Source organism: Limulus polyphemus, unplaced genomic scaffold, assembly GCF_000517525.1.
Source record: "Limulus polyphemus unplaced genomic scaffold, Limulus_polyphemus-2.1.2 Scaffold592, whole genome shotgun sequence".
Classification (NCBI taxonomy): Eukaryota; Metazoa; Arthropoda; class Merostomata; order Xiphosura; family Limulidae; genus Limulus; species Limulus polyphemus.
In genome coordinates this window covers 279,613-300,788 of record NW_013666202.1, presented here as the reverse complement: position 1 = coordinate 300,788, position 21,176 = coordinate 279,613, and the positions used below count along the sequence as shown (strand labels likewise).

At 31.2% G+C, this 21,176-nt stretch overlaps 1 protein-coding gene across 1 annotated transcript in view; it reads left to right on the top strand.

Annotated features, from left to right (window-relative positions):
- LOC106459320 (DNA-directed RNA polymerase III subunit RPC1-like) overlaps nt 1-21,176 on the top strand; it is a 67,556-nt gene that overhangs the window by 44,979 nt on the left and 1,401 nt on the right. Inside the window, exons 30-39 of the mRNA XM_013918930.2 lie at nt 2,656-2,748; nt 5,669-5,764; nt 6,849-7,000; nt 7,758-7,844; nt 11,367-11,549; nt 11,829-11,940; nt 14,841-14,913; nt 17,990-18,089; nt 20,443-20,511; nt 20,882-21,015. Coding sequence (XP_013774384.1) covers nt 2,656-2,748; nt 5,669-5,764; nt 6,849-7,000; nt 7,758-7,844; nt 11,367-11,549; nt 11,829-11,940; nt 14,841-14,913; nt 17,990-18,089; nt 20,443-20,511; nt 20,882-21,015 — 1,099 coding nt within the window. The remainder of the gene's footprint in view (nt 1-2,655; nt 2,749-5,668; nt 5,765-6,848; nt 7,001-7,757; nt 7,845-11,366; nt 11,550-11,828; nt 11,941-14,840; nt 14,914-17,989; nt 18,090-20,442; nt 20,512-20,881; nt 21,016-21,176) is intronic.

The following is a 21,176-nucleotide window of genomic DNA, read 5'->3' as shown; positions in this document are numbered from 1 at the left end:
AGATACTTTTTTTTTTCTTGTTTTCCTCAGTAACTAATTCTTCCTCCAAGAATTGCTCACAATAGTATTTAGCATACTGGTTGACATTAAACTACTTTATACTTAAGTTACATTTATAATCACCTCTCTGATAACTTCCCAATTCCACAAAAACTGGTATCTTCAAGGTGAGCCTGTTCTGGATATTTTCACACCCGAATTATTCTGTTTTTAAGCCTTTAAAAATGCACATCTAAATAACATTCCTTCTTTCCTTGGAGCCCATTCATGACAATACAGAATGTGAGATTCAGTGTCTTTTTCTAGTTCACCTGATCCCTCTTTGTAGCAGCAATAGCCTCCTAGTAACATGTATGATCGGTATCTCTTGCTTTGTGTACCAAATTTGATCAAGATTTCATGGTATACCCACTTGAGCATACTGTAGGTTGTTGCTAACTGACTGATTCCATAGATCGTCTGAAGTGATTACACTCAGTTGATTATGCTACACCTTCTATGTAGTGTGCTATCTGAACATATCCCCATGCTGATAGTTTGTAGACTTATCACATATCATCCTTATCTAACACACCAAAGATTGATCGGGCATGACTTGTGATTAGTATGATGCACTGTGGATCAAAAGTCCACAGTTCACACCCAGGAACCACTGAACACATTCCTAATTTTCAACTTTCAGTGCATAAGAGTGACAGTCATCTTCATTATTCAATTCGAAGTCCTTGTTATTACATGTGCTGCATTTCCTCTGGTCAGTAGCTCAAAGTTAATGTGGCTGTATCTGAATCCTAGAGGTCTGTTACCTACCTGTTTTACCCATATGTTGCATAAAGTGCCATTCAGAATAAAAATACTAAATAACACATCAAGGAATGCCCTTTGTTTTCAAGGATTTTCATCTTTAATCTTCGATTGTCCAGTATGTTGTCCTGGGTCTATTGGCTTAGGAGTTTCTATAACAATCAAGTCTACTCCCAATGCTTGGTCTAATCTTAATAAGTCAGCAACGTGGAATTTTGCTTCTGGCCAAGATGATACTTTGGTTGCCATGATACCAATTTCTCTTCACGGTCTGTTATATGCAGTATTAGCTGTTTTCCTTTCCCAGGAGTGATAGGTGTCTATCCTCACTTTTTCAGGTCCCACTTCCAATCAGAAATGAGGATTCTAGTTAGACAGTTATGGTAGAGATAAATTATGTTGATAGAGGGTGTAAAACACTTCTAATCACTTCAGCTTTGAATGTGACTGAGAAGTTACAGGTCATTGAAATGATGATCATTGGATATGGAGAGGAAAGTTGAGAGCTCAGTGAAAATTAATAGAAGTTTATATCTTGGCATATAGCCAGAATAATAATGAATAATTAGAAAGTTGTGGTATAGATAAATATCTGTTTGAATTCTACTTTAAAATGCAGATGTTAACATAATCTTTCTGACCTTTAGTCTTTACAAAGTGACCTATCTTGGCACTAGTATTTTGTAAAATACAGTCACATTTCCATTATTATACATTATAGATGAATATAGATTATTACTATTTAGAAATAAGTTCTTAAACTTATTTTTCTTAAAACAGAACAGTAAATAAAGAAGTAAAGTAAATGATTATCTCTTCTAATTACAACCTTTGTACTCGGTTGCTGCTTGACATAGGTTTCTAAGCCTTTTAAAATTTTGTACGTGGAAACAAGAAAATTTTTTTAGGTTTTATATATGCAGTTGAATAACCAAAATTCATAAATTACTATATCAATACCATACAGTTCTACTATAATTTACTAAGCTTAGTAACTAAGCTGTATTTGGGTCTAAAAAAATATGAAATTTTGAGTAGACTAAAGACACAACCTACCTCCTTGAAATCTCGGTTCAAAAAAAAGAGATGGTTTCCTAACACTTGAAAGTAGCTGAGAAAGCCACTAGGGGGACAATCTGAGCAATCGATTGGTTATTCACATGTCATATATTGAAGTAAGTGTGTAAGGGAGTGTTTCCAAAAATAGAAAGAACTGAGCAGGACCACTGTGCATGATTCAGTACGTGACTGATATCTCAGCAAGTATAAAAGATATGAGGTTCTTATTTTATGTTATAGGTTGTCAATATCGGTAATCTGAGTTCGTAATTTGTATGAAGCTATAGACTTGGTATTTTGACATCTAATTTGAACCAGTGCTGTGTTCAATATACAATGTGACACACAAAAATTCTATGTTTAACTGTGTTTTTTTTACATTTACTTTTTAATTAAGAAAATAAATAATGTATAATACTAAAATTTGAATTATAATCTAGTTTGATACCAAACTTATTGACATAAATTCATGAAATAGTAGTTCAATAAAATTTTGAATGCAAGTTAACAAATGCGATGACTTTTCCTTTGACCTGTGACCCATCTGGAGAAGGTTAACTTTACCTTTGTTAGTATGCTTACATTTTAGGCATATCTTACTTTTAAAATCACTTACCACTGTATATGGAGAATATTGTGTAATACATTGTGTGGGATAAAAATAGTAGCAAGGTCAAGTAAGTTGTAGCTGAACTTGAAATTTGCCACATAAGTGTTGTGTAAAGACTGACATGTTGTATGAAAATTGCATCTTTTTAATATTTTCTACAAGTTTTTATTATTTTATTGTAGTACTGAAGCAACTAGAGAGACTGACTGTCACCCAGCTGCAGGAGTTCTTCAATACTTGTAAAGGCAAATACATGAGGGCTGTGCTTGAACCAGGTAAACTTTTATCTAAGCAGTAATGTTTATAGTTAACGTAGAGTGTTTATGTGTAGTTCATATTATCTGTAACCTTATCCCAATCAAATAGTTTTCCAGAAAAAGCTAAGTAAAACTTGTGTAATTATTTAAAATTTGGTGACATATTGATCTGCTGAATTTATTAGGTTGGCTACTCATAGCTAAAAAAAATTACTGTGTGAAAAAAATTATTTCTTTCATTAGAAATATAGTGACAACTGTGTTATAACACTGAAACTTTAAATTTTATACTTCTAAAAACACTACCTCTGATACAAATATGATACTAGAAAAACAAGTCATTGCAATAATTATTATAAAAGATTCTCTCAAATCCAACCCAAACTCTGAGTCTGACATGATAACAGAATAACAAGTCATTTCATTAATACACTTTTAATATAGATGGCAACACTATAACACAAATTAAGGAAAATATATTGGCATAGTGATAGATAAGTGGATCAGCCCATTGAGGCTGTACTCTCTGCTAATAGTAAAGCTAACAGAATTTTAGGATGTGTTTATTAGACATATTAATTACAAATCACTTAGTGGGCCTTATTTGAAGTACTGTGTACAGTTTTTGGTTTCCTTATCTAAAAAAGGATACTTACTTCAAAATAGTATTAGAAAGACTTAACAGGAGAGTTCCTAGGGTGATTGCAGGGATAGAAAGATTATTTTATTGGAATATATTAACATCTCTTGAGAAAAGAGGGTTCAAAGATGATCTTAATAAATTTTACAATTATCCATGGATTGATAGGATGTTGTATTCTGAAGAGAGCAGGATGAGAGGACACAAAATTTAGAAAATACAAGCTAGGTTCCAGTTATGGCAGGTTTAGGTTTCTAACAGGCAATTAACTTATGGAATAAGTTTGCTGTAAGCAATAGTAGAGGCTACCACTTTAAAGGAGTTTCAGAGGAAAATTGTTCATCTGCCATTAAAAATAATGGGGGAATTTACATTTTTACTGTTCTCTAGGGTTGGTGTGAAAGGACATCTTCAAATAAGAACATTTTCCATTGTTGTTGGTATGTTATTTTGTAATGACACAACTTGAAAGGTCTTTTATATATACATATATATATGTGGTCACTATAATAGTGACAAGTGAACATCCTGTCTTCCATGGTTACTAGACTAGGACAAATTGTTAGATTTGTATAAATTAAACGTACTACGAACAAGTGGTCATGATACTGTGTGTGATTGCTAGAATACTTTAAGGTAAATGAAAGTACTGGTGACAAATGATATATTTATTTTGTGTGTGTGTTGTCTCAAGATTTGTAATAGATAAAGGTAAGAGTGACAGTTGATCATGATATTGTGTGTGGTGTTTATATTAGTGGCAAATAGAGATAGCAGTGACAAATGAGCATTATATTGTATCTGCTTACTACAGTACTTGAAGCAGTTGAAGGTAGCAGTGACAAGTGACCATTATATTGTGTGTGTGTTTACTATTGTATTGTATCTGTTTAGTACAGTACTTGAAGCAGTTGAAGGTATCAGTGACAAGTGAACATTATATGGTATGTCTGTTTACTATTGTATTGTATCTGTTTACTACAGTACTTGAAGCAGTTGAAGGTAGCAGTGACAAGTGAACATTATATGGTATGTCTGTTTACTATTGTATTGTATCTGTTTACTACAGTACTTGAAGCAGTTGAAGGTAGCAGTTACAAGTGAACATTATCTTGTATCTGCTTACTATTTTACTTGTGGCATTTGGAGATAACAGTGACAAGTGAACATTATATTGTAGCTGCTAACTACTTTACTTGTGGCAGTTGAAAACAGCTGTGTTAAGTGAACATTACAGTACTTGTGACAGTTGAAGGTAGAAGTGACAAGAGAACATTATATGGTACTAGCAGATGCCTGTTGACACAATTCAATGGTAATTTCCTAAAAATAATGATGAATAAATAAATAAAAAATATAAGTGAAACCAATTGTTCAGTGGATCAAGAATAATGCAGAAAACCCTCATGACAAACTGTTGCCCAATACCAGGGCTCATTGGACTGGCTGGGAAAGAATGACATAGTAGTGGTCTTGTCATTATTTATATAATCAATATTCATGAACAACTGTTATAGTATGAACTAGATTAAGTAAGTGAACTGTAATTATTATCAATGTCTTGTGACAAGTGGTCATGGTGTTATGTTTGACTAGGCTAGTGACATGATCATGGTATCATGTTTGGTTGTGAGGCTAGTGGCAAGTGGTCATGGTGTTATCTTTGGCTAGGCTAGTGACATGATCATGGTATCAAACATATTTGGTTATGAGGCTAGTGGCAAGTGATCATGGTGTTATGTTTGGCTAAGCTAGTGACATGATCATGGTATCATGTTTGGTTATGAGGCTAGTGACATGATCATGGTATTCATATTTGGTTTATGAGGCGAGTGGCAAGTGATCATGGTGTTATATTTGGCTAGGCTAGTGACATGATCATGGTATCTGTCATATTTGGTTATGAGGCTAGTGGCAAGTGATCATGGTGTTATGTTTGGCTAAGCTAGTGACATGATCATGGTATCATGTTTGGTTATGAGGCTAGTGACAAGTGCTCATGGTTTTTTGTTGTTGTTGTTTTTATATTCTATATACCTTTTCTTCTGTAGTTTTGTTGAACTGTATGTTCTGTTTAACTTATGAAAGTTCTACTAAATACTTTGTTTTGTTGTTTTAAGAATCTGTTGTTAACAGTTTGATTACTTTCAGCATAGAATCAAAGATTTGGTACACCTTATTCTAACTTTTGACAAAAAGACTTAATTATTTGTCATCTGGACTTATATAACTAAAGACAGATCTGTAAATTGAATGTTTTATATTAATAATTTCCATTATTAATAAACATTTCTATAGGCACTGCTGTTGGGGCTGTTTGTGCACAGAGTATTGGGGAACCAGCAACTCAGATGACCTTGAAGACCTTCCACTTTGCTGGGGTAGCTTCCATGAGTATCCTTTATTTGTAAGACAGCTTCAGATTTGTAATTAGTATGATATAGAAAAAATAACCCAAAATAGTTTATAATCCTACTGATCATAGAATTTCAACGGCCAAACTACTGATTTGGTTAAACACAATTTGTGAAACTTTGAAACTTGATACACATTTTTTAATCTTTTGTAGTTCCATGTAGTGTGGTTGAAATTTATAGTTTATTTATTTGACTGAAGAAAAAAATAGTGATATATCTTAATTTTGGCAGTAGTATCATGTATAAGTTTTAATATATGTAGCTAATATACTGTGGGAATCAAAATGGTTTTGCAATAAAAATCAAAAGCTAATTTCATGTTGTTTCTAGAAATAATTATAAAAAATATACAAAAGTCATATCCATTTAAAATACAGAATTTTGAATAATTACATCTGGAGAAACAAAAATAGGACAAGTAATCTGTGGTGAATTGTAGAAATCAAGTATTCAGTATTAGCTGTTAATAAATGAATGTAATTAACCTTAAGAAAATAAATATTCTTGGACATGAGAAAGATTTTTGGTTAAGATGTACAAGTATTCATAGTTAGATAGTAACAGTGTAATAAGATGAAGTAATCGTGTGTGTGTGTGTGTGTGAATAGTAACTGCGTATCGATATATAAGTACTGATGTGGATAGTAACTGAGTAAGAAGATGCATGAATATTCATGTGTGGACTGGGTAATAAGATGTATAATATTCATATGTGGACTGGGTAATAAGATGTATAATATTCATATGTGGACTGGGTAATAAGATGTATAATATTCATATGTGGAGGACTGAGTAAGAAGACTTACAGGTATTCATTTGTAAACTGAATAACAAGATGTACATTTTCATGTGTGGGCTGAATAAGATGTACATGTATTTATGTATGGCTAGTAACTGAGTAATATGATGTACAAGTATTCATGTACGGATAACAACTGAGTAATATGAGCTATAAGTATTCATTTATGGATAATCAGTAATAATATGCACCTCTGATTTACTGGTGGATCAGTTTTTAGTTTAAGTGATGTTGATGTTATATGCACTTTAATTCTAAACAGATATAACTCAGGGAGTACCACGAATAAAAGAAATCATCAATGCTAACAAGTTAATTAGTACTCCAGTCATTACTGCTTCTCTTATTTGTGCTGTTGATCCAGAATTTGCCCGCAGAGTCAAAGGTCGTGTTGAGAAAACTCTACTAGGAGAGGTACAGTTTAGATTTAGGAGGTTTTATCATGAAGTCAGAATGATTGCATGTACTTATATTGCTGATTTGGAAAATGCATATTCACACACATGGTAACACTTTTGGTTTTCACTGTTAAGCTTCAGTTAATTTCAATGTGGTTTATTCCATAAAATATTCTAGTTGTCTACTTATTCTCAACAAATAATTATTAACTTGCCTATATATAAAAAGATGCCCTTGTTAAATTATCTTTTATACTTTGTTTTGTGGCTATAATCTATTAAACTACTTTGCTGTGGATTGAAATATAATACAGTTTTTATATATGATTAATTGGGCTGGGAGTAATAATGGTTAGCATATTGGATTCAGGGTGTTAGGGTTCAAGAACTGAACAAATTTTCTTTCGTGCCAAATTTTGCTGGCTGGTTGCTTTCCCTTTGGTCAGTAATTAAAAATTAAATATGGCTATACCTCAATCATAGGGGTCTCTTACTTGGCCGCTTAGGGTTTTAGACCACATGTGCATATGGTGCTGTACAGGTTAAATATTGCAGTTTAATTTTGGTAAATGTTATTCATTGTTTGCTTTGATATTATCTGTACGTTTTTTAATAAAAGTTTCTTCTTCAATAATAATAAAAGCTAGTTATTAATCTTATTTTGATTGTCTGGTTTTTAAACCTCTCAGAAAATTTTTTGCATAAAATGGAAACTGGTTATTCTGCATGAAATGAGTATTGTGATATAGTTTATGTTTGAATGCTTTTAACAGGTATCTGAATATATTGAAGAAGTGTTTCTTCCTGATGATTGCTTCATCCTTGTAAAGTTAGATATTGACAGAATCAAACTTCTCAAGGTTTGTTTCATCAGTTCTGTTTTTTCTTTAAAATTCTTTCATAATAATTATTTAGGAACTGTAAATTAATATTTTTCAAAGATATGGTTTGGATTTAGCTTTAATAGTAAAAACTTAGGGTTACATTTTTAATTTATACCAATGTATGTGTTTTTAAATGATATCGAGCCTGTTACTTGTACTCTTTTGTGTTAGAATTGATAATACAATAATTATAATAAATGCCTCAATCCTTTTGTAAATTACTGGTTTTGCTGCTTTAATGTTTTCTGTTTGCTTTATTGTAGTCATGAAGTAGTAAATGTTGAGCTTTTAAATTTTCTTTTGATCTAAGTTTATTAATAGTTATTTTGCAAGAAGTATTTAAAGTCATAACTACTAGCCCTAATTTTTGATTTTTGCTCCCCATTGTAATTATTATTGAGATAGTGGAAATCATTAAGTTTCCTGTCTGCACAGATATAATTTGTCAGTGGATGTAACTAAACTGCAAAACTGGTAACCTTACATTAATTTGAAGCTTTTTTTAGCTCAAATAATTTGAAAACAGTGAATTTTTGACGTTGGTGATGTTAAGAACTTTAAAATTCAACTACCTATATGTTTTGTTTTACAATTTTCAAATTTCTGAAGCTAACAAAGTTGTAAACATATCATCAGAAACCTGACATTATTATCTCTCTCACTGTTACTATAGGGTTACATTTTTTTCCTTATGTAGGTACACTAGATTGTAAAGTAATATCTAATCAAAAAACACCTTAGGTGTGAAAAAAAAAAGGTGCAGCCAAAAAGGATTGAGTGTTGACTTAAAGGAATGAAATCAAAATTGGTAGCTACACTTAATAGCATTGATAAGAATTTTACAGCAAATATTCATTCATTAGTTAGTCAGGCCACATTTTTTGTTCAAATGAATATTTGCTCTAAAATTCTATTCAATGCTATAATTGTAGCTACCAGTTTGGCCACCAATTTGGAGTTCATTCTTTTAAGTCACACACTAAATCCTTTTTTGGCTGCACCTTATTTTCACACGTAAGGTGTTTTTGATTAGATATCATGACTTTTTGTCAATACACACCAACAAACCACAGCAAGTAAGTAAGTGACACTCGATAGTAACTAACATTAGTCTTAGGATCGCAACCCTATTATTTGGAACAGACCTTTACCTCACAGAACCAACCAGATTCTTTAAAATATATGTTGGTAGTTTTTCCTTTCTAAAACATTGTGAATAGCTTCCTTTATAGTAACACCATGGAACTTAGATTAACAGTTTCTTGTCATCATGCCCATGCAGTCAATACATCTGTATCATGCATCATTATTTATGCTGAATGCTTAAGCCAATATCACATGATGCTAAATGCTCTTTAATTAGGATAATTTCATAACATTTAGTAAATTTGTACTGAAAAGTTGGCAGTGAATAATCATTAATAACTGTCCACCCATATGATTCTTTTGAACACTTGAGCTAGAAACTGCTAATGTAGTTTGCTTGGCCTAACCAATACTTATGTATCTGCACATCCTTTCACCTTATAGGTTTGCTGCTCTAAATCAACCGTCTTTAATCCGAATAAAAAATAAATTAAAAATGCCCCACTTTCACTCTTAGGTGAAGTTGTATGAAAAATGTTAGTCCTATAGCTCATGTGACTTTTTGTGTAAGCGTGCCCAAAAATCTTTGTCAAATTTGAGCTGTTTTTGTATAACTTTACACATGTGGCATATATTTACACAAAATGAGACTCCTAAATGTAGATTGAAAAGGTCTTTCAGTGTACCAAATTTTAAAAAAATCCATGAAAGTTTAGTATGTTTTTCTAAAGTTTCCATACTTTTGGTGCAATGACAAAAAAATAGAAAGAAACTCAATCAAAATAATGTTAATAATGGTTTTCTATTATTTTTATGCCATAGAAGGGAAATAAATTAATTTAAAGAGCTTCCTTTAGTGTTTGTTTATTTTACTGAATTAATTTTCTTCAAGGCCATTGTGAATGCAAATATATTATTTTGTCATTTGGCAAAAGTGAATATTGTGAGGTCTGCTTTGAACACACGTACATAAATTAGTAAAAGGAGAACATAGATAATTTTAATTTTTTAAAATATTGTGAGATATTTATGTTTATATCAGTTTTAATGCTTTAGAAGTTTTTTTATTGCAACATTTCTTTTAACAAAGTGACCTAGTGCATGATTTCAATAGGACTACTGTTGTATACATTGTATGTACAAAAAGTTGCTTTCAGGTTAATGGTTATGTGGATCATGCATAATTGTGTAGTAAATAACTTTGTTAGATTGTAGTTTTATTGTGTTATAAATCATAAATTGACCAGAAAAGTCAATTTTATATTTTAAAAGGTTCCATAGTCATCATCCCATATGTTTTAAGTATCTGTCAAATATGGAAGTTTTTATGAGTTATTAATGAAAGGACAGAAGTGGCATTATCTCTGCCAATTGACTGTAAGTGGTTAAAACTATCTTGGGGAATCACCACATCCAGTCATTCTGTCTCTGATAGCCATGCATTCTGATAATGTCTGTGTGGCATAGTTTCTATTATAAAGCTCTATCATACGTTTGTTATTTCAAAAGCACAACACTGCTTTATGCAGGCTTTCCATAGCACCTCTAGTGTTTGAAGATGATTGTTTCTAGCAGCTTTTTCAATCATCCAATTACAAAGAAATCATAGGTGCTGCATCTGGTGACTTGACAGGTATGTAACAGGTATGGATGTGTCATGGAAGCAACTTGTGTACACGTGACTTGTGTGATTTTTCCAGACACTGATCCTTCTTGATGTGTTGAATACTATTGTCTGGAGCCATGTGGATGGCTTTTGCCACAGATCTTTATGTTCATGGATTCTCACAAGGCATGGGTACGACTTGTTGAAAGTCTCTTTCTAGGTGGTCCCAGTACTCTATGTTCATTCATATTCATTTCTTTTCCAGTGCAATTAACTGTTTGGGATATCTCCACCTTGGAAATTTTAAATCTCTGATTTAAACAAATCTTTATGATCTGACTGAATTAATATTTTGAATCAGAAAGGGCTGTAACATACCACTCCCAAAGGCTATCTACTAAATGCCTTACAATGTTAAAATTTAGTGTTGATACATGGCATTTTACCATGACTTTATATTGGCTGTGTTTGTCACATAACTTGCTGTTTTCCATATTCAAAATCATTATAGTATATTGTACTAAACTCTCTGTATTCTAGTTTTTTAATGGATTTGTAGTTTGTTGTTTTAAAATCTTTTTCCAAAATTCATAACCATATTGTTTCTCATATAAAAGGCTGTAACACAATTGCAGATCTGTGTTTTAAGAAGTTAACTGTCAAACTACGGTATGTGGAAGACAGAAAGTAAGGGTTGGACATATAACCTATACTTTATGACCAGTAAAATATTTTAAGATTGTGGCTTAAAGTCATACAATTACATTATAATTTCTTGTAATCCAGAAGTATATTGAACTTTGCAGCTTGAAGTGTCTGCTGAAACAATTCGTTATTCTATATGCACATCAAAGCTGCGAGTGAAGCCCCAAAATATTAAAGTTCACAGTGACTCCATATTGACGGTTCGACCTTCCGATAGTAGTCGTAGCTCTCTGTACTATGTTCTCCAGACAATGAAGGAACAGTTACCAAGCATTGTTATCAAAGTAAGACAGACATGTTGCCTATTACTTTTTTCAAGACATTTCAAGATTTTCAAAAATAAAAGTATTAGTAGAAACTATGTATTATAAATACCTAAACTCAGAATCAAAATTAATTTTACATAGTATAACACTAATTAATCTTTCAAATGACTAGTTTCCAACTTTCTGGAATTAGTATAAAAATGTGTGAACCAAAACTTAACCAGCAAAAATTGTGTAAAAGGCAGATTAATGTCCTTATAATAAATTTTTTTTCCATCAAATGTCTTTTAACTTCAGGGACTGCCCTCTGTGTCTCGAGCTGTTATTCATGTGGATGATTCCAGTTCTCCAGTTCTCTACAAACTACTAGTGGAGGGTGATGGATTAAGGGATGTCATTGCAACATATGGTAGGACATGAATGATGAATGTTCTGATGATTTATTTTAAAAAATGTTCACTATTGACAACACCAATTCTGCATCAAATTAATTACTTCCTGCTACTTTGACCTTGGAGTCTTAAATATTTGGGGGTAAGATGATAGCTGGATGAGATTACATTCTGGTAATTAAATTAGTGCGACTGTAAGTAGGGTTGTAACGAATATTTATTTAGTATTTAGTTGCTTTACCAGATATTCAGCCTTGCTGAATATTAGTGCCTATTCAGCAGCAGAATACTTGCAATTTTTGTATTACTTACAAGAAACAATATAACCAAAGGACTAAGCACTAAGAAGTTATAAATAACACACATAAGGTCAGGTAATTATTTAACTTTATGAATTTTTAATGGTAATAACACAAATAGGTATGATTTTTAGTAGATATTACAAAAATTATGAAAGAAACTCAGTATCAATAATATATTTTGTGGTTATAAAATGGTTTAATTTGATATTTTACCAAGCATATCCTACTGTCAAACCTTTTTAAAGTGAATGGAAATCAGTGTGGTATGTGAATACCTGTATCAGTCTAAGTCTACTTTAACCAGTCTTTTATTAAATAATTGTTTTTTTAAAGGAATTTATTCTTTATTTTAAGTTTTTTTTCTAACATAAAGCACTGTTTTGTTATTCATACACATCTATCATCAGTTTTCAGAAAATTGTTTATTAGAAATGTGTATTTTGCATTAATGTAAAATTGCCCTTATATCCAAATATCACAATGAAATTATTACTTAAAATTTACAGAAGGCACACTGAAATGTCACTTTCTGCTTGGGATATCTTAATTAAATATTATTTTTCAATATTTAAAATGAAAGAATTTGAGGTTCCAAAGTCAGAGCAATAGCTGCTCAGGAATTTTTCAGAAACAACATCTTGTAAATTTTACTGTTGGCTTCTGTAAAGAGGCACTCGCAGTACAGTACACATTTGTAGCTTGGATTGAAAGAAATCATTCTGATGAGATAATATGTGATAGAGATTGCCACATACCTCTGATGTTTAGAAGCCAGAAATAATTTCTAGTAGCTAGAATGGTAGCTTAACTTACTTACCATTGCAAAATTTTGTACAAATTGTGCATTTTAGACATAAAAATAGTATACAGACTGCTTCTATGTGGAATATTAATGAATGTTTACAATGCTTTGAAGGTGAGCCAGTCTTGCAATCTTTTCTGTGTATATGTAAAATTATTTAAGACCCATGGAAATGGAATGGCATGGCCTGGAGGTTAGGGCACTCAACTCGCAATCTGAGGGTTGTGGGTTTAAATCCCTGTCACACTGAACATGCTCACATTTTCATTCATAGGGGTGTTTTAATGTGGCAGTCAATTCCACTATTCATTAGTAAAAAGTAGCCCTATAGTTGACAGTGGGTTGTGTTTACTAGCTACCTTCTTTTTAGTCTATCATTGCTAAATTTGGGATCGCTAGCACAGATAGCTCTTGTGAAGCATTGCACAACATTCTAAACAAACCACCCATGGAAACTTTCAATACCAACTGTTTCAGTTGTATCTTGGCAAACAGGAACCTACTTGTCAATATGTGTTTTTATCTGCTGGTGGTTAAACATCAAAATCTTTCGAGATTTATGACAATTTGGACTTCCTGTATAATATTTCAATATTTATTGGACATTCAAATGTTGTACCAGTCTTTACTGTGATGTTAAAATATATTGTAAATATTGCTTTATATATGAAAAATATTCAGTAAGAATACCCAGATGCCAGCTCATGTTTTTAAGCACCATGATGGCCTTGTGCTTGGGATTCAGCAAGCTCTGGTATTGGAAATGTGCTTTTGTTCAGTTTCTACAACAGTGATGGATTAGTTTGTCACTTTAAGATAAATAGAAATTAATTTCACTTGTTACAACAGTTTCTTTTTCTGGCCTTTTTTGACCATTAATGCCACAAGTTGCTGTGGATACTTCACTGTAGTGATTCCAAATGAATCATGTGCCTCTTGCATAAAGCTTTAACAGGTGTTGGTGCTAATGGTGAGGAGTCATCTACAACCAAATTGTTTTACTGCTTGATTTTCTTACTTTTTGAAAAATGCAAAGATCCAACAAAGTGGTTAAGGTGAAATATGGATTTATTTTATTCTAACAAATCTAACTTCAAGTGTTTCTCTCAAGAATGTTTGCATTGTTTCCAGTCCAGGGTTTCTTGAGTTACCTTCAACAGATATCAAGAAAGAATGGCCTCAGTTGGGACAACTTCTGAAATTATTGTGTCTGTGAAGTTGATAGTTTTTGGCAGTTTTACCTCTGACAAAGAAAGGTTCACCTTTTAAAAATGCTTGGATTATAGGATTTTGTATTTTTGTGTTAAAGATATGTGTTCTTAATGCAAATGATAAGTTTATACATGTCTTTTTTTCTCTAGCTATTTCTAAGACAACTGATGCCATGTTACAACTTGCTTATGTTGCACAACATATTACAGGTTGAGATTCAATATAGCATTGGACATGTCCAAACAAGACTAAGCTGTTCTTAAAATAATTTTCTCTCCATAAACAAATATTATTGGCAAGTGTTATCACTAGACAGAGCCAATAACAAAATGAATAGCCACATGGAATTATTATTTGATATTATGTTAAAGTATTTTTATTGTATTCTACTCAGTCTGCAATTTGTTTACATTTTTCGAGAATCATGTTTATATTTACTTATATGCCCTGTAAAACTAATGAAACTTTTTGCCCAAATAAATATAGCAACTATTTCACAACTGAATATTCAGTATTCAGGCAAAACATAATCAATTATATCTGTCTAAAAGTACATTCCAAATATATGTATAGGGATAGATATGTTTTGTTATTTTATCAGGTGTGAAGGGGACTGCTACTTCATCCAATAACATCTGTGAAGTCGAAAAAACATTAGGGATCGAAGCTGCTCGGTAAGAGAGAAAATGATCCTTTTATATTTTACAAGTTTGTTTTTGTTTTTTAACATGTAAAGTTTATTAAAAGGGCCTCTCTATAGCAAAGGACACCTGTTTAACTAATCATGTGACTCAATTGTCAAATAAGTATTGTGCTTTAGGTGGACTAACTTTTTGTACAGCAGTATAAAAGTGTCACAACTTTTTATAGAGGTACATTCAATGCGTAATTAAACAATTTTGTTAATAGTCTTTACTAGGCTTATGGATATTTTTATAACCAATAGAATCATTTAGATTTCCTTTGTAAACTATTATTTAGTGGAAATGATTGTAGTTCTTTTCTCCAGGTACTTACAGATTTTTAAACTATTTATAACGTAGTTAGAAAGCCAGATGAATTACAGTAGTTTGGGATTCTATTCTACTGTTTTATATATTTTGTGTTGTAAATACATATTTAAAAGCTAGATGAATTTTTTTTTCACAACCAACATAATGCAAAAAATGTAGAATTACTGAACCACAGCATCCAAATGCAAAAATGGCCTCAACTTGCACTCAACAAGTTTTTATATGTATGTGTATATTTCTTTATGTATTTGTTTTAAAACAAAAGTAACTAAAACTTAAGAATTATAAACTTCTCAGTTTATCTGATTAAAATAGAATGTCTTGAATTACATTAGCATATTGTGTGATCACCTGCACACATGAAATTTGACACCATCTCATGTTGAATCATAAGCTTTTATGTAAAATTCCTGCCTTGAACAACTTGCTGTGATTTATTGATTTTCACACATGTAGTGGGTACAAAGATTGGCAATAAAACCTTAAAATTGAAAGAAGACAGATGTGAAAAAGTTAACAATTGAAAGTGTGAAAGTAATTAAATAGACCTGGTGACGTGATGGATTGAAAAAAAAATGTATTACTTATATCATATTTTTGATGATTTCTCTACATTTAGTGTTTGGGTAAAATTAAAATTAAATTACTGCAAAAACTTTTGATATTCAGTTAGAATGTGTTAGAGGTTATGCCAATGAAATATGAAAATTATACTATTAAAAAAAACTTTTTATTCTTAGCATGAAAATCATTTCTCACTCAGTAAAGGCTTTGTAAATTCACAGACAAATCTTTAGTATAAGTACTTCATTAAAATATTTCCCTTTTTGTATACAACGGACTTAAAATGTTTATAAAAAAAAAGCTTGTCAGATTTTCTAAAGATACACTAGTAAATTCAGAGTTATAGTACACATTGTTTCACACTTTTAAGGTGAGTCACACTGACCAACATTTTACAGTAGATTACCAGACCAGTGTTTCCTAATCTGTGGTTCAAAAGGTCCTTTCATGTGGTCCGTGGAAAGGTTGCATGATTATAGAAAGGAATAGGCTGCATAATATATAGATCCCACTGTGGTGCACTAAATATTAAAAACAATTTTAGCAAAAGAAACATGAGAAACCAAAAAGTTTGAGAACCACTGATCTAGACTTAATCATTTTGTTGTTATTTTTTTCTGTAAATTTCACATACAGTAATAGAAAAGTCCATCTTGTGAAATGTAAAAATTTCTGCATTTGTGTTGAAAGTTGTTTCTTTCATCATTGAAGATACCTAGTAAAAATTCCTAAAGAAAATATAGATTTATGAGTGCTTTCAACTAATTTAAATAATGTTTAGTTGTACAAGTCTTGTTAAAGTAAGAAAGGAAATATTTGCATCTTAAACTTAAATGCTACTATTTCACTAGATTCTGACAATTTTGGTGCCACTCTTAATGGAATAATGCTTGTCTCATCTTTGGAAATAAACACATTATAAATTTTCTACAACTTTGAGCTTCATAGATTTATTTGTCAAGTTAGATATTAAAACTCTCTATAAATAATTGTATATATATATATATATATATATATATATATTGTTTTACAGTTATTTTAGTGTTTTTACTTTATACACAGCATTTCTAAGTAAGTTAATTTTACAATAACATAACAATGAGAAAAAGTCTGTCTGTTCTTAACTGTGATTTACTTTTGGTCAGTGGGCTCTTCTAGATAATTTATATTATGAGGCTGTTTACTACAATTTTTAGCATTCTGCTCGTACAGTCTATTGTTATATTATATGTTTAGTAGCTTCTGTATCTACAGGGAAATTTTTATTGTAATATAACCAAAATAATTGTGCCTCAGATAGTCACTCCAGCTCTCTGTGCTTTAATTATATTATGCCCCAGTCAGTCTCTACAACTGTTTTTTAACTACATTATGTCCCCAATCAGTACTCCAACATTCTCTGCCTTGGTTACATACAATCACTCCAACACTGTCTCTTAACAACAATATCCTCCCAGTCATTCCTTCAACATTCTGTGCATCATTAAATACATTATTCCCAGTAATCACTCCAGTACTGTCCCTTAATTGCATTATATTTCAGTCAGTTACTCCTGCATTTTCTGACTTAATTACATTATACTACAATAGGTCACCCTATTTCATCTTACTACAAGTACATTATGCTGCAGTTGGTAACACCAAAACTTTGGATATTAATTACTAAATTATGCCCTAGTCACTCACAACAAAACTTTGTGCCTTAACTTAATACATTATACCCCAGGCAGGCACTCATCACTATGTCCCATTAATCATTCTAATAACACTGTGCATTAATTGCATTATACCCCCATCATTCACACCAAAAGTATGTATTAATTATACCACAGTGAAATGACTTTAAGACTTGTGTTCATTACACAATTCTCCAGTAAGTCACTCTAATAATATGTCCAAGTCGGGCACTCCAACACTGTATCATATTCCCCATTCAATCATTCTGCCTTAATTGCATTATCCTCATCAATTACTCCTACACTCTGTGCCATAGTTACATTATTCCCAAGTCAGTTACTCTTAACACGCATTATGCTCCTGTCAGTTGTCCTATACTCTGTATTTAAGTCCTATCATTATTATCATTTACATTATGCCTCAATCAATTGTCCAATACTCTTTGCCTGTCACAGAATTTAATGTGCTAAAGTGTATTATGTTTTTTTAATTTCAGAGCCACAATTATTAAAGAAATTCGGTACACAATGGAAAATCATGGTATCAGTGTTGATAGGCGACATCTTATGCTGTTGGCTGATCTTATGACATTCAAGGTTAAACCTCTTCTGATTTTGTTAAAAAATAAAAGTTAATTTTAGCATGATATGTTTTGCTGATGGATTTTGTTCTGTTTCTCAACTATTTGTATCAAGTGGTAATATATTTTTCCTCTCTATATATAACAGGTGCTTACCAAAGAAAACAAAGCAATTACTTGAATGCAACTGATTAATTATTCTCACATGAGATATAAAAACAAAATAACTCATAACACTCAAAATTGGTGGACAGAACACAGCCAGCTGTGTAGCTCTGTGCTTAAAAACAAATCTAATGGCAATATTTTGATTACTTGGATAGTTGAAGTAATTGAAAATAATAATTATCTGAAACACTAAATTCCATTAGTTAATTATTTTCACAAATTTTAATACTAATCAATGAAGCTGAACAAACACAAATTAATCAGGAATGATGATGAAACATCATAGCTGAGATATAAGATGTAAAAGAAAAACTGAAGCAAAATTAATATGTGTGAAAAATTTTGTTGGCAGGCTTAAGTTGGCATTCATACCAAGTGACTGTCACACTGATTGTGTTTCAATTACTGTTGGACTGAGCCATGCATATATTAGCAATTAGCACCCCGGAATGTGAATCTGAAGGTCCATGATTTGCATTCTGTTTGGTACAAAATCACACTGCAATAAGACTGTGAGTGCATTATAAGGGCTAAGCGTATCTTATTAAGATGATTTTGAATATGTAAGTAAGCAATTCACTTGAAAATGTCAACCTTGAGATGGAGCCTTTTGCCTAGGAACTACACTATTGTCAAGACACATTGTGGTCAGGTGGAGTATGAACAGATTTGGCAACATGGATTATAATGGACTTTTTATATAGCTTACTAAAAGTGGTGATGAATTATGACTATTTGGTCAAAAAAGTGTAACCCAGTAGTTGGCAGTGGGTTTTGTTGACTAGCTGCCTTCCTTCTAGTCTATAAATTCAAAGTTAGGGAATGCTAGTACAAACACCTCTTGTGTAGCTTTACATGAGTATCCAAAAAAAGCAACAAATGAATTGTGACTACTTTCACAATACATGCCTTGTAGTAAAAAAAAAGGATTTTTATGAGATAATTTTTTTAGTTACTCTATTGAAAGATAAATCGAGTTGGTATATGAGGCATCTAATTAGTAAACATCTCTTTTTTTATCATATTATGATTTACTTATTAAATTATTTTTATTTTTTATCAGTTAATTACACTCTTAAATTATTTTTTTGTTTTATATGTTGCATTTACTCAACTGAGTAGCACCGCTTTTAAAATAATACTTCAGTAATGAACTGAAGTTTCTGTTTTTAAAATGAAAAATCAATTTTACATGCCAATTAAAAATATCCAGTTATATAGAATAATTGTGATTTTACTCAAAACTTTTCTTAGAAATGATAAATTTGACTTTTGTTTTAAAATGTCATCACTTTTTCATACACACACAACTTTTTTTTTTAATATTAGATTTCTAAGTTCTGAAAGGTGATACTTTATATTCTTCTAAAACGCTGATATTTGTATGTTTAGTTAAATCTTATATTAGATGATATAACTGTTTTGAAATTTTAACAATAATAGTTTGTTTTATTTCTACAACTGTGCTGTGTTGCTACAGTTTATTTTGACTTTTCAAAGAAATTATGATGGGAAGCATAATGTTAATACAAGATAGATTTGTAAATGTTATCTTTAAAAAGATGGTCTGAATCTGTCCTTGTTATACTGATACCTCCTATGACGTTTTAAGCCTAACTAAAAACATTTTTGTAGTGTAAACTTTGATGGTTTGACTTTAGTATCTACAGAAAAGTATATATTTTTAAAAAACAAGCATTTTATCAGTCAGAATTTTAAAAAGATAAACAAAATTATTGTTTTTTGGTAAAATAATAACTCGGATTTTAACCTTAAGTTTACATAATAGCTTGATGCATAAATTTAATGAACTTCATTATCTAAAGCCTTCAGGAAGTCGATCCAGTCTGAAGCCTTTAGTACTTTGATCTGTTGAAAGCATTAGTGCACAAAGAGAGGAATATCCACCTCCAACTTTGGAAATTCTCATAAGATTCAACCCTGCTGTATACTCATTACCTGATTTTGTCTTTTATATATTTCTGAAGTTATCAGTGACTGTGTAGAGATAGCAGACATAATTTTTTTCCAATAATTACTTGATACTCAAAATATATTCAGATAATTTTAACATTAACTTTTTGTGATTGTGTTTAACAGAAGGTTTTTTTACTTAAGCTGACTTTTTGTTAGTATAGAAAATTGATAGTTGTTATTTCTTTTTAAATGAGTTCTTATTTAAGATTTTTTTATCTTACTAGGGTGAAGTATTAGGTATTACCCGATTTGGTTTGGCCAAAATGAAAGAGAGTGCACTGATGCTGGCCTCGGTAAGATTTCTAACCGTGTGTGTATGCGTCTGTCTGTAGATATACATTTATTTATTGGAAAAAATCCAGGATAAAAATTGTTGTCAGGTTATTTGTTCACAGATTTTGTGGTGATAATATTTATAAGCTAAGAGAATAAATCAGCTTTTATATTCTGTTTCTGAATTTTTTCTACTTCACAGTTTACATTTCCCTGTAAAACAAAAAACATTTCTACTTGTAATCGTTCTTAAAACAGTTTATATGGAACACTTGAACCTTCATAAAGTGAAGATTATGTGTACTATATTTAATGTGTTGTGGTTAGATATACATTGTAATTAAATAAGCATAATTCATTTTTAACAATTTACTTATAATGTTTTTAAAGTTTGAAAGAACAGCTGACCATCTGTTTGATGCTGCCTACTTTGGTCAAAAGGATGCCATTACTGGAGTCAGTGAGTGCATAATCTTGGGCATACCCATGTCACTAGGAACTGGTTTCTTCAAGCTTCTCCACAAGTATCCTTTTTTTTTTCTGTTTTTGTGTAATTTTAAAATATCAATAGTTCAGTAATCAAAAGTTGAAATTGCATAGATATTTGATACCTACACTGAGTAGTCACAAGTAAATAGACACCACATTTTCAGAAAAAATGAAATTTTTCAGTCATATTCACATG